We start from the raw sequence: 15,096 nt of genomic DNA, 5'->3' as shown, positions 1-15,096 counted from the left end.
AACAGTGTGTGGCACTGTGGCTGCGTGCGTATAGTGAGAGAGAGAGGGGGGGGGGGGGGTCCAGTCCCAGACGGCACGACACATGCACGTTATGAGTATAATTTTATCACAATAGATTTCACTGTGTTGTAGGCTGTGTTGTAGGCTAGGTTTATGAATGGAACACATTGATAAAGGTCCCCCCTGCTGCGTTTCCAATTGCTACGGATGACAGTGTGAAGGCAAACCGCAGCAAATTAAATATGCAAGAATCCCAAAATCTCCGCCCATACGCATGAGTCTACCGAAGTATTAGGTGAGAATGTGACCTAAGACGCGAAGGTTCTGGTTTGGGGCGATATCCAATACTTGATACTGTGAAAAATACTGCATATAATAGTATCAAATACTGTGATATTCAAGGCCCTAAGAGGTTGTAAAGTCCTTTTCTTACCTGCTGCTACGAGGAGAGCTGTGAGTTTAACCGAGCCCCGCCCTGCAGCTATGTGAAGAGGGGTGGAGCCGTTGAATGTACAGCAGTCCACATTGGCATTACCCTGTGGAGAGAGAAAGCAAACCCAAGTATTTATATGGCCGACCCTTGTACTCCCATTCACAGGCTGCATGTTTGATTGATTGATTTTATTTGATCTTTATTTATACAAGTTTGAAAACGGTACAACAATACAGTAAATAAAAACGGTGCTAAAAGGATAACACAAAACACCCTGGGAGGTGTAATTTGCATTGTGGTCCATCTATCTATAAATTCACCAAGTCATCCACGTTAACTCGAGAACCGTTTGGTTTTCTTTTACGCTCTCAAGAGTTTAAGTAAATCTAATAAGGGTCCATTTGGTTACCAACTCTACTTCATTTAGCGGGGGACCAACGTTGGTGGGATTCATAACAACGCACCACTGATCTAAGGAGAAGAGTTACCTCCAGCAGCAGGCAGCCGGCCAGCGACACGTTGTCCATCTCGGTGGCCAGGTGGAGGGCCGTCCGTCCACAGCCCCTGCCCTGCGCCTCCACGTCGGCCCCGCCCTCCAGCAGCCCCCGGAGGGAACGCAGGCTGTTGGCCCGGACTGCCAGGTGCACCGCACAGTCACCTGGTGGTAACCCACGGCAACGGCATGGTTGAGTGACAGGGTTGGTTAGACAATTTACAATTTACAATTTAGGCATTTAGCAGACGCTCTTAATCCAGAGCGACTTACATTAAGCAAGAACAAAAAGCATGGGAATACATCACAAAAAAGCATTTATCATAAAACTAAACATGCGTAAGCTAAGAAAGTAACAGTGGAATATCTATATTATGAGACTATACATATAAACTATATATATAGCAGTGGTTCCCAAAATGTTTCATGTCAAGGACCCCCCAAATTGACACTAATTAGCCTGCGGACCCCCATTTGAAGAGATATGCCAGGGACCCCCATAAGAGAAGATTTGTACGGCTCTAGCAGTGATTCTCAACCCGTTTAATTTCAAGGACCCCCAGTTTGATATGCATTAGGCTACGGACCCCCATTTAATGGCATTTCTCTCTCTGGGACCCCAATTTACAGTATATTGTAAAATCACTGTTGGTTTAACTCTGAGAGTCTAACGGGTTGATTTGGTTCCATTTGTACACTCAGAGTTACAGATCCATGGGTCCATTTGGTTCCTAGTTCCTAACTATCCATCATAGCTGGGGACCTCATGCAGATGTACAATGAAAGCAAATGGAACCGTAAGGGTCCATTTGGTTAGCAACTCTCCATCATTTAGCTGGGGACCACCTGGAACCCCTCAAGGACCACTGGTTGAAAACCACTGATTTAGATGAATAACACCATCGAAAATCAGACATAAGTTAAAGGGACTGTGACATTGAAATTTCTTTTTTGCATTTCTTCTTAATTATTTGTAGGTTTTCTGAGCTCAATTGCACAAAAAAACCTGAACTTTTAACATTCAGTACATTTGGTCTGTGGTTTTCTGGCTCAAACAAGTGCTCTGATTTTCCTGCTGTTTGTGATGTCAGAGCCTGCATATTATGTCAATGGGATTTGACATCAGATGTCACTGTTTTCACTGTTTTGCCCATTTTCATTGCAGCCTTCCGAACCCCAGAGAAAACTCCAGACCACAGAAAATCCACTGAATGTTCAAACTTTTGTGGGTGTAATTGAGGTTATAAAACCTAAAAGAAAAATAAAAATAAATGAAAATTATTGTTATGAAAGCTTTAAGATCACAGGAGTGGTTTTTACTTTTTACGTCTGGATACCCCGTCCAGGACATGATGTTAATAATTATATGGCGAGTAACTGCAGGATTCAAGGTGGCTAATCTTGGCTTATCGAAATATGAACCAATAAAGATAGCTGGTTATTAAGGAAACACCATGTGACCATTGAGCCATGTTTTATAAAAAGATTACTCTATCGTGTAATGCAAACTGATGTGTGTGTAAACTTAAGTAATGCCTCTTTGATTATTTGAGTAAACAATTAGGCACTGACGAAAGTCAGTATTGCTGCTCATACGATTACCGATTGTAAACAATACCCACGTAATATGGTGCAGAGTCTAATGTCTAATGTTCTACACAGTATGTCTGTGTCATGGTACAATGTTTTTGGCGCCGCCCAATAGAATGTGGATAACAGGATCATGTTGGCCCTTTAGGTCTGCCCTCAGCCCTCCTCTTCAATAGAATGTGGATAACAGGATCATGTTGGCCCTTTTGCTCTGCCCTCAGCCCTCCTCTTCCGGCAAGGGCGCCTTTGTTTTCATTCCCACTAACAACAATGTTTACACGTTCTGAATGCCCCTGCTGACAGATTCAGTAGCGCTGCTCTATAGTAGCCTATGAACATTCTTGTGTTTATGCTTCCATGTCCTAATCATGCAATACCAAATGGGATGTGATGTCAAGTGTAGTTACAGATGATGTAACTGTTGATGAGTGCAGTAGGTGACTGCTTTGAGAGAGGGGGTGTACTGTTGACCTATTATTCCTCACTAAGGTTATACATTAAACAACCTCTCATAAATGCTGTCTCACAGCTTGGATATAATATAGACTGACAACCTCTCATAAATGTCCTGGCACTGTTCTGCTCTGTCTATGGCAGGGATATTCGTTTTTCAGACCAAGGACTCACGCCTTAGCTGAGAGAGACTAGAAAAAGTGCTCCTCGGTGCACAGATCAGGTAGATTATTGTGGCCTTCTGGTGGCGCTATAATAGGCCAGTGTGAAAAGGGTGGGATTTATTCCTCGGCCTAGTGGGAATGTGTGTGCAAATTTCACGTAAGTTGCACTCTGTGTTCATGATTTGAGGTATTTTGTTCAAAACGGACCAATCCTGCAAACTTTGGAAGCCAATCTTAGCCAATCAGGATGGAATATGGAAAATCGGACAGATCAGTGTTGATCACATGACAATAGAGATAGTGTGTACCGATTTGTGTGATGTGTGCATAAAATCTGTAGGAGTAATAAGAAAGCGTGCGAGTAGCAGTAGTATCCTACCTGCGGCGTTGGGCTGGTCCAGCAGCTCGGCCACCTGCCTGTGCTGCAGCAGGAAGCCCACCATGGCCCCTCCCTCCTCCTGCTGGGCCGCCAGGTGCAGCGCTGTGTTGCCGCGCCGATCTGTCAGAGCGGCGTCTGCCCCGGCCAATAGCAGGGCCTCGGCCGCCTCCTTCTGTTGAGTGATCACCGCCAGGTGCAACGGAGTCTGGAGGAGTAACGAGGGGAGCGAGACAGAGAATTCTGTTGATACTGTGTATATGAACCACTGATAACTCTTTCCCCCCCCCCCAGGTATGTATATATACGTACATTGGCGCTAGGTGGCGTCATATACAAAGTATATATACGTAGACTCCGTCTATATAATGGTTGATTCCTACGGAAGCCTTTAACATTGGTCCGGTTCCCATAGCAACGCCCCACTGTTCCAACTATGGGATTGGAAATATATTCACAGTGCAGAGCAGTGGAAGGGAGGATTTTTAAACCGTCATAACTCAGATTCTAAAATGGCTGTCCTTGGTGGATTTTCTGCCATCCACATTTCGGATTTAATTTGTGCCTTTGTACGGCGACGCTGACGCCATGTAAACGCTTCTGACGAGAGGTAAGGAGTGTGTGAGTGTTCCAATGCTGCCGTAGTGTGTGTGACAAGAGATGCTGGCCCCTGGAGCTGGGGTTTATGCTAACAGCTAGCGGTAGAGATAGAGTTAAGTGGTATGCAATGGCACTCACCTGGTAGAGGTGGTTCCTCATGTTGAGCACGTCCTCCCCCGGCAGAGCACTCAGAACCTGGGCTAGTCTCCTCACTGCCTCCCCTTGGCTATGGATCACTCCCAGGTGGAGACCGCTGGGGGGACGGACACGGAAAGAAATAGCCAGACAGACATACAATACAATACAGAAAGACAAAGATGGACAAAACAAAAGGAGGAAATTGAGGGAAAAATGTAACCGACAAAAAACAAGTACCGGTAAGTGTCTGCACATACACAGCATAGAAAAAGCTGAATGTTAACATTGATGTAGAGGTCTTCACAAGTCCAATTTGACCATACCCAAATCGACCCGCAAAAAAATGTTTAATAATAGAATTCTGTTATTGAATTCTAGCTCCGAGCCCGAAAAGCACAGAGATATGTCGGAACTGGAGCCGAAATATGAGGACCGATTGACAGCCAATTGCCGGGACCACTCGGGTATTATTGGGGTACGATTACCCGAGCACCGAACCTACCCGGGGGTCACTTCTTGTGGATGGAACCTGGAACCGTCTCCGGGTCAGTTTGGATCCCAGGTATTTTCGGATCTCGGGCTTACCCGAAGACCTCTACATTGATGCAGCTCCACTGTGACAGTGACTGTGTGAAGACGTCTACATTGATGTGTCTCCCACTGTGACAGTGACTGTGTGAAGACGTCTACATTGATGTGTCCCCCACTGTGACAGTGACTGTGTGAAGAACTCTACATTGATGCGTCTCCCACTGTGACAGTGACTGAGTGAAGACCTCTACATTGATGTGTCTCCCACTGTGACAGTGACTGTGTGAAGACCTCTACATTGATGCGTCTCCCACTGTGACAGTGACTGTGTGAAGACGTCTACATTGATGCGTCTCCCACTGTGACAGTGACTGTGTGAAGACGTCTACATTGATGTGTCTCCCACTGTGACAGTGACTGTGTGAAGACCTCTACATTGATGCGTCTCCCACTGTGACAGTGACTGAGTGAAGAAGACCTCTACATTGATGTGTCTCCCACTGTGACAGTGACTGTGTGAAGACGTCTACATTGATGTGTCTCCCACTGTGACAGTGACTGTGTGAAGACGTCTACATTGATGTGTCTCCCACTGTGACAGTGACTGTGTGAAGACCTCTACATTGATGTGTCTCCCACTGTGACAGTGACTGTGTGAAGACCTTTACATTGATGCGGCTCCACTGTGACAGTGACTGTGTGAAGACCTCTACATTGATGCGTCTCCCACTGTGACAGTGACTGTGTGAAGACGTCTACATTGATGCAGCTCCACTGTGACAGTGACTGTGTGAAGACCTCTACATTGATGCGTCTTCCACTGTGACAGTGACTGTGTGAAGACCTCTACATTGATGCGGCTCCCACTGTGACAGTGACTGTGTGAAGACCTCTACATTGATGTGTCTCCACTGTGACAGTGACTGTGTGAAGACCTCTACATTGATGTGTCTCCCACTGTGACAGTGACTGTGTGAAGACGTCTACAGTGATGCAGCTCCACTGTGACAGTGACTGTGTGAAGACCTCTACATTGATGCGTCTCCCACTGTGACAGTGACTGTGTGAAGACCTCTACATTGATGCGTCTCCCACTGTGACAGTGACTGTGTGAAGACCTCTACATTGATGTGTCTCCCACTGTGACAGTGACTGTGTGAAGACCTCTACATTGATGCGTCTCCCACTGTGACAGTGACTGTGTGAAGACGTCTACATTTATGTGTCTCCCACTGTGACAGTGACTGTGTGAAGACGTCTACATTGATGTGTCTCCCACTGTGACAGTGACTGTGTGAAGACGTCTACATTGATGTGTCTCCCACTGTGACAGTGACTGTGTGAAGACGTCTACATTGATGTGTCTCCACTGTGACAGTGACTGTGTGAAGACGTCTACATTGATGCGTCTCCCACTGTGACAGTGACTGTGTGAAGACGTCTACATTGATGTGTCTCCCACTGTGACAGTGACTGTGTGAAGACGTCTACATTGATGTGTCTCCCACTGTGACAGTGACTGTGTGAAGACCTCTACATTGATGCGTCTCCCACTGTGACAGTGACTGAGTGAAGACGTCTACATTGATGTGTCTCCCACTGTGACAGTGACTGTGTGAAGACGTCTACATTGATGTGTCTCCCACTGTGACAGTGACTGTGTGAAGACCTCTACATTGATGTGTCTCCCACTGTGACAGTGACTGTGTGAAGACGTCTACATTGATGTGTCTCCCACTGTGACAGTGACTGTGTGAAGACGTCTACATTGATGCGTCTCCCACTGTGACAGTGACTGTGTGAAGACGTCTACATTGATGCATCTCCCACTGTGACAGTGACTGTGTGAAGACGTCTACATTGATGCATCTCCCACTGTGACAGTGACTGTGTGAAGACGTCTACATTGATGTGTCTCCCACTGTGACAGTGACTGTGTGAAGACGTCTACATTGATGCGTCTCCCACTGTGACAGTGACTGTGTGAAGACGTCTACATTGATGCATCTCCCACTGTGACAGTGACTGTGTGAAGACGTCTACATTGATGCATCTCCCACTGTGACAGTGACTGTGTGAAGACGTCTACATTGATGCGGCTCCACTGTGACAGTGACTGTGTGAAGACGTCTACATTGATGCGGCTCCACTGTGACAGTGACTGTGTGAAGACGTCTACATTGATGCGTCTCCCACTGTGACAGTGACTGTGTGAAGACGTCTACATTGATGTGTCTCCCACTGTGACAGTGACTGTGTGAAGACCTCTACATTGATGCGTCTCCCACTGTGACAGTGACTGAGTGAAGAAGACCTCTACATTGATGTGTCTCCCACTGTGACAGTGACTGTGTGAAGACGTCTACATTGATGTGTCTCCCACTGTGACAGTGACTGTGTGAAGACGTCTACATTGATGTGTCTCCCACTGTGACAGTGACTGTGTGAAGACGTCTACATTGATGCGTCTCCCACTGTGACAGTGACTGTGTGAAGACGTCTACATTGATGCAGCTCCACTGTGACAGTGACTGTGTGAAGACCTCTACATTGATGTGTCTCCCACTGTGACAGTGACTGTGTGAAGACGTCTACATTGATGTGTCTCCCACTGTGACAGTGACTGTGTGAAGACCTCTACATTGATGTGTCTCCCACTGTGACAGTGACTGTGTGAAGACCTCTACATTGATGTGTCTCCCACTGTGACAGTGACTGTGTGAAGACGTCTACATTGATGTGTCTCCCACTGTGACAGTGACTGTGTGAAGACGTCTACATTGATGTGTCTCCCACTGTGACAGTGACTGTGTGAAGACGTCTACATTGATGCGTCTCCCACTGTGACAGTGACTGTGTGAAGACCTCTACATTGATGCGTCTCCCACTGTGACAGTGACTGTGTGAAGACCTCTACATTGATGCGTCTCCCACTGTGACAGTGACTGTGTGAAGACCTCTACATTGATGCGTCTCCCACTGTGACAGTGACTGTGTGAAGACGTCTACATTGATGCGTCTCCCACTGTGACAGTGACTGTGTGAAGACCTCTACATTGATGCGTCTCCCACTGTGACAGTGACTGTGTGAAGACCTCTACATTGATGCGTCTCCCACTGTGACAGTGACTGTGTGAAGACCTCTACATTGATGCGTCTCCCACTGTGACAGTGACTGTGTGAAGACCTCTACATTGATGCGGCTCCACTGTGACAGTGACTGTGTGAAGACCTCTACATTGATGCGTCTCCCACTGTGACAGTGACTGTGTGAAGACCTCTACATTGATGCGTCTCCCACTGTGACAGTGACTGTGTGAAGACCTCTACATTGATGCGTCTCCCACTGTGACAGTGACTGTGTGAAGACCTCTACATTGATGCGTCTCCCACTGTGACAGTGACTGTGTGAAGACCTCTACATTGATGCGTCTCCCACTGTGACAGTGACTGTGTGAAGACCTCTACATTGATGCGTCTCCCACTGTGACAGTGACTGTGTGAAGACCTCTACATTGATGCAGCTCCACTGTGACAGTGACTGTGTGAAGACCTCTACATTGATGCAGCTCCACTGTGACAGTGACTGTGTGAAGACCTCTACATTGATGCAGCTCCACTGTGACAGTGACTGTGTGAAGACCTCTACATTGATGCAGCTCCACTGTGACAGTGACTGTGTGAAGACCTCTACATTGATGCAGCTCCACTGTGACAGTGACTGTGTGAAGACCTCTACATTGATGCGTCTCCACTGTGACAGTGACTGTGTGAAGACCTCTACATTGATGCGTCTCCCACTGTGACAGTGACTGTGTGAAGACCTCTACATTGATGCGTCTCCCACTGTGACAGTGACTGTGTGTGTGCTGTGTACTGACGTGTCCCCGTCCTCATCCTGAGCGGTCAGTAGGTGGCGCTGTGGAACCAGGAGGTAGGCTGGGTCTCCTGAGACTGCGTACTGGAACAGAGCTTCTGCATGTCTGCCCGCGGCCTCCACCAGACACCGCTCCAGATCACATACTGCAGGAGAGAAACGCGCACAATGTCAGCTGGTCTACACCCAGTTAACTCACACTATAGCACAAAGAAACGGGCACAATGTCAGCTGGTCTACACCCACTTAACTCACACTATAGCACAAAGAAACGCGCACAAAACAAATGTTTAAAATGTTTAGTGAAAATAGCCAATCTGCAAGCTCACAACGTGGCGTGAAGTGACGCGTTGTGAGCTTGTAGATCTGCATTTTCCCTAAGTTGGGTCCTGGGAGAATGTGTAGTTTCTCTTTTGGGTCACGGGCTAAAACATTTGGGAACCACCGCTCTATAGTGCAAAGAAAGTTTGCAACATTTTGGTATGTTCCAAGCCATACCCGGTATGTTAATGCTTCATGAATCTGGCAGCTCAAGGTATAAGCAGACAAATAACCCTGTCAAAGTTTTGTACCCCTTGCCTTAGCCGAGTGTGTAGACATGTCCATTTTAGCGCTGGTGTGCCATTTTGCAGTCAGAAAGTATAGGCTCTACTGTGCAGCAACCCAAGTGAGCACCTAGAGCAGTGGTTCTCAACCAGTGGTCCTTGAGGGGGTTCCAGGTGGGCCCAATGAACCCTTATAGATCTTTAACTGTGTGTAATGGTGTAAAATGAAACCAAATGGACCCGTAAGAATTGTTATTTTGATCAACGATTGCCTGATATCTCTCCTATGGTACCACATGAATACAGCATGGAAATATGGACATATTCAATTAGTTTGGGGTCTGCGAGGCTAAATCTCATCAAATGGTGGACCGAATAAATAATGGGCCTTGATATGAAAAGGGTTGAAAACCACTGACCTAGAGAGAGCATGGGGCTAAGTAGTACCCAATCTCCTGTGCAGGCAATGCTGAGGTGCACATACAGTATACCAAACCCAATGAAATCATACTTCTATCCCACTCTCCATCCTTGACCTCTTGACCCAGGTCCACATCGGCCCCGTCCCCCTCTGGCCTCTCTTGGGACTGGGCTGGATCTCGCTGCACGCCCCCTGAAGCCCAGTCGTCATCTGGATCACTGTCGTCACCGCCATCCTGGGCTGCACCGCTCTCTGTGGCTGCAATAATTGCCATTTTTGGAATGTAACAAGCATTCTGATAGGCTGAGGACATGGGCAATAATAACAACGCACAATGCAACGGCAGTGTTAGGAGAGTAGACTAGAAATGTCAATTTGTTTGATTGATTGATTGAAAATGTTATTTCACAGTATGTAGAATGGGTACATTTCAAACGAAAGCACAAGTCAATACAAAAACTGTTACTTGTGACAATGGCAAGCATTTGTTTTAGTTTTGTAACCTGTCCAGCGATATTTAAAGTATGTGTATTGTGAAAATGGGTAGAGAGATGGTGGTGAGAAAGAAACCAGATAGCTTGAGGGTTGTTACTTGTCAGACAGAGCTACACACATGCTCACGAGAGCGAGCGCATACACGGCCAGTGATCAATATCTGGCCAAGATTGATTGATGATTCAGACGTCACAACTCAAATTCAAGCTAAGCTAAACTCAGCTCAGCTCAGCTCGCACGCAAGCACGCACGGACAACATTTTATGTCTCCCGGGACCCAAACTAAACTGGAAAAGTCCAGTCCCATTAGAAGCGACTAGGAGATGTGTGTTGCTCTCACCATGTTTGATGCTGCCCCCACTGCCCGCCAGCCCAGTTGAGTAGCCAGTAGTGTATCCTCCATAGCTGTATCCACTGAAGCCCTGGAAGTAACCTACAACCAAAAAGATCATTGCATTTGTTTTAAATTCATGAAAATGTTTCCTTTTTTTAAAACAAAACTAAGGGGAACCCATAAAACAATGTGTCCACAACCCACAAATGTGTCCCGACCCAGTGTCTGGGGAACAGTGAGTGTTACTGTACCTCCGCCTCCAGAGCCGGGCCCTCCTCCTGTGGCTGGATCTCCTCCACCACCTCCTCTGTAGAGCCCTGCACCTCCTCCTCCACCTCCTCCTCCTCCTCCATGGCCACTGAAGTCCTGGAAGTTGGGCAATGTCTTCTGCCTCTTCCTCTGTACCTCCTCTTTGTCTGCACGCACGCACACACACGCACACACACACACACACACAAAATAATTTGTGCGCTGTGATATGTAAATATCCCTACACCCACACATACCAAAGGTATGTAGTCAAATTCATTGCACGCATGGACACATACAGTACATCCAAGGGCAGCACTTTGATGGTCAGAGACGCCATGCCATACCTCCTGAAAACGCGAGTCATGTAAGGAGTTAGGGAGGTTGCCACTGAGGGGCAGTATTTTCCCTGCGATGACATTTTGAGCTATACTCCTGATAATGCAATTCCAGGGTTCAGTCACTGTTTTTTTCTTCTGGTCAACTCAGCAGGTGTTCTTTTCTCTGATCCCGAGGACCCAGAGTAGAGCCACTGTTTTGTTAGTGCTGCTCCGGCGCCTCCCCTTTAGCTTAACAACCATTCCCACCCGTTCCAGCGAATGGTTGAATTTCTGACTGCCCCGGCGCCCGCTCCCGTTTGCAGCAACATTTTAGTACCGTCAAGTTCTGCCGACTCCCGCAATATTTCCATCGGGAACTAAATACATGAAGTCAGAATGAGAGAGTGAGTGAGACGGAGGGAAAGAGAGACAGAGAGGCAGAGAAAGAGATGGCCATTGCAGCACCACGGACAGCAACACAGTGGGTTGGGCTTACTGATCAACAGTAGGTTATCAATAAACACTAAATATGCCGGTCGGTAAACAACATTTCAAAATTATGTTATGGCATTTAGCCATAAGATTCATATGAGACGTGCCTTGCTTTTATTTTGCTTGGTAATCTCATGCTTTGATTTTCTTTTGATTCAACTTCATATCATGACCAACTGAGCCGACCGGGACATTTAAAACATTCTCATACATGTTTCTCCTTAGTGAGTTGGTCAATATTGCTAGGTTACAGTCGCATTCAGAGTGCCAACATTGGGATATATTAGCACTATTTAGAATTCCTCTCAGGCAATCACAATTATATATACAAAATATGTCATAGTCAAGGATAACACACATTACTAATGTGGGTATGACAATGTCACTCTTACCTATGATTTGAGGGTGGTAGGTGAAGGGTTTGGGATCGCTGGTCTCGTTGTCCGATTTCCTCTTCAGTTGAACAAAGACGGAGGTGGGCTTCTGGAGGTTCAGGTCTCTGTACTTGGGGGTCTTGAAGACAATGGCAAACTGATGGAGGTTTAAAAAAGAAAAAGAAAAAAGAAAGAAAAAAACACGTTAGAGACGATCACTTGTCAGTTGTCACTAGAATGCGTGGGCGGTAGAGTCTGCAGTAAAGCCATTGTTTGGGCGGTAGAGTCTGCAGTAAAGCCATTGTTTGGGCGGTAGAGTCTGCAGTAAAGCCATTGTTTTCCTGTGGTACGGCGCGTCTGGTATGTGCTCCTCTCTTGCGCTGTGCGTCACATTATTCTAGCAGTTTTTAGAAGCCCATAAATGTTAACATGTTTACTTTAATCTTTAGGAGTGGAGCCACGCCGCTTCCTATTTTGATGCCAGTAGGAAAGATGGGACAATGGCAAATGCCGACAAAAGTTTGATATTAGACTCAAGAATCAATGTCTGATTGAATCCTGCTGCAGTATGAGTAGGGACTTGACACCAACCTGCCTGTGGACATCTGTAGGGGAGAAGTCTCCTAAAGCCTCCCAGGCCAGTCCTCCAGAGTCATTCTCTTCATAGAACCGCACCTGGATGTCATCTGCACGCACGCACGCACACACACGCACAAAACAACAATCATACCTCAAAGATTATCCAAAATATATTGGAATGCTGCTATCACGCTACCCGATACTCCGATAGATAGATTATTATATTGACCGTTTAGTGATATTGATCACTCTTTTTAATTGGCATATCCTAGTATCCTATATCGGGATTGGGAATGGACATAGATTTCATTCAGACTGCATCAGCGTCAGATTAGACTAAATGAGTCAACTGGAAGAAAAAAATATTCTATAAGCCCATATGCAATAGATCGTTTAACAGACATATTAATATGTTATGACAAATGTTGAGCGCATAAACATTTTATTTGAGGTTTGTAATTTATTTTTCATGAGGAATAAGTATGCCTATACGCATGATGTGTGACACTCCGAGCAGACATGAGATTCAGTGTACATGGCGCAAAAGAAAACAAATTATGAATCAGACTCTACATGTGGAAACACTTCTTAACACATATTTGCGCTAGTATAGTATAAAATCTGTGCGTACCCAAGCTTAGTCAATGAGTGTCTCAGCTGTGTGTGTGTGTGTGTGTGTGTCTACAGAAGAGAAAATACATTTCCTGTGGGTGGGGGTGGGTTAAACCCTGTTCTTTTGATAAACAAGGAACAAGGAACAAAAAATAGTTTGCCAAATGAAAAGGTAAACCACTATAGCTCACATTCTATGGTTCACTATAACAAACAAAGACTAATAGACAACAAGTCTCTTCCTCATCCAGACATAATAGATGGGAACTCCCATGCGGCTGGGCATGAGCCTGCGTTAAGTACTTCCTTCATTTAAAGGGCCACTTCGCCCCTTTTGCAACCAGATCTTATTTTAATGATGTTTGGAAGACAAGAAACACTTTCCTGGGGTTTTTATGTGGGAAATATGTGTTTTGAGATATTTCAGTATTTTAAGCATCCATGGGGGCTCCATGATGTCATGGACACTGGACTACATGTTGTCTCAGTAAGACAGCCCTCCCCCTATCCACAAGGAGGAGCAGTGGACCAAAGCATTATGGGAATTGTAGTCAGGGAAGGAAGTGAGCCCAGTGTCCACGGCGAGCATGGTTCCTTCAGCGGGTTGAGTACAGAGTGACGTAGAGGGTGCACTGTGACTGGCCAGTCGCTGTGATCGACAGCCTTACACCTAAACCTAACCCTAACCTTAACCTCAGTAAAACTATACCTAAACCTAACCTCAGTAAAAACTAAACGGCTGGGGGCGTTTCCAAGAACCCGGAAGAACGATGGAATCCGCTGAAGATCCCCTCCTCGCTTGTCCACGACATCATGGAGCCCATGGACACTTTGAAATACTAAAATATCTTAAAACACATATTACCCACGTAAAAACCCCAGGAAAGTGTTTGTCTCACAAACATCATTCAAATAAGATCTGGTTGCAAAAGGGGTGAAGTGGCCCTGTGTAAAGTGTAAAGCTTGGTGATGTCATGCTATACCTGTCCCCAGCAGGGTTTTCAGAAGAAATCACAGGACGTTGTGTGTACATACCAGATACGTGCTACATGAAAACTACTTTCATTATGCTTTAACAGTTTAACAGTCATCTTTCACAACTGTGACAGGAAGACCAAAACTATGGTTGAAACGTGTGTCTTTGCAAGTGTCAAAGTATTGGAACAGCAAGCTGTTATACAGACCTTTTCCTTTTTATGTCAGATGGTCAACATTTAAACTCTTTGGTTTACCTGTGAGAATGTTTAAGCTACAACACTTTAATGGGGGTGTGAGAGGTGAATGCTCTTTTGTTGAGGTCACACCAGCACAAAACAGGATTTGTCCCACGTTCGTATGACAGGGGGAGGATGCGAAATACAGTACATTTGCTTCCTCCTGTTGAGAATAGATCTCGCCTTACAGTCACCGTTACCGAAACATCACTCACAGATGCTCTGCCAGGCAGGAAATTATTAGATTGGATTTGAATTTAACCTCTAAGGAAGGGTGTGAAAAGGCAAAGAGCACAGAACCTGGAGTTGACTTCATTCTATAAACATTATATCAAGGCCATGAGTGAGAACTAAGACCATTTAAATATGGAATTCAAAATAATTCCCGTTTCAGAAAAGCTTTTTCAAAATATAATTCCCATTTCTGAAAGGGGAATTATATTTTGAAAAAGCTTTCTCAAAATATAATTCCCTTTTCAGAAAAGCTTTTTCAAAATATAATTCACTTTTCAGAAAAGCTTTCTCAAAATATAATTCCCTTTTCAGAAAGGCTTTTTCAAAATATAATTCCCTTTTCAGAAAAGCTTTCTCAAAATACAATTCCCTTTTCAGAAAAGCTTTTTCAAAATATAATTCCCTTTTCAGAAAAGCTTTCTCAAAATATAATTCCCTTTTCAGAAAAGCTTTTTCAAAATATAATTCCCTTTTCAGAAAAGCTTTCTCAAAATATAATTCCCTTTTCAGAAAAGCTTTTTCAAAATATAATTCCCTTTTCAGAAAAGCTTTCTCAAAATATAATTCCCTTT

The 15,096-nt window shown here is 45.3% G+C and overlaps 1 protein-coding gene across 2 annotated transcripts in view; it reads right to left on the bottom strand.

The window, feature by feature from the left end:
* Positions 1–15,096, bottom strand: part of nfkb1 (nuclear factor of kappa light polypeptide gene enhancer in B-cells 1) — a 46,366-nt gene that overhangs the window by 7,891 nt on the left and 23,379 nt on the right. For both annotated transcript variants that reach the window (XM_083786487.1, XM_083786488.1), the window contains 10 exons: positions 12,477–12,571; positions 11,904–12,042; positions 10,702–10,866; positions 10,457–10,549; positions 9,712–9,879; positions 8,660–8,801; positions 4,248–4,362; positions 3,513–3,717; positions 922–1,091; positions 434–536 (listed from right to left, as the gene is read on the bottom strand). In XM_083786487.1, coding sequence (XP_083642613.1) covers positions 434–536; positions 922–1,091; positions 3,513–3,717; positions 4,248–4,362; positions 8,660–8,801; positions 9,712–9,879; positions 10,457–10,549; positions 10,702–10,866; positions 11,904–12,042; positions 12,477–12,571 — 1,395 coding nt within the window. The remainder of the gene's footprint in view (positions 1–433; positions 537–921; positions 1,092–3,512; positions 3,718–4,247; positions 4,363–8,659; positions 8,802–9,711; positions 9,880–10,456; positions 10,550–10,701; positions 10,867–11,903; positions 12,043–12,476; positions 12,572–15,096) is intronic.

Source organism: Protomyctophum parallelum (genome assembly GCF_964188405.1).
Source record: "Protomyctophum parallelum genome assembly, chromosome: 16".
Classification (NCBI taxonomy): domain Eukaryota; kingdom Metazoa; phylum Chordata; class Actinopteri; order Myctophiformes; family Myctophidae; genus Protomyctophum; species Protomyctophum parallelum.
Note: the sequence above shows the minus strand (reverse complement) of the source record. Positions and strands in the feature narration are given on the sequence as shown.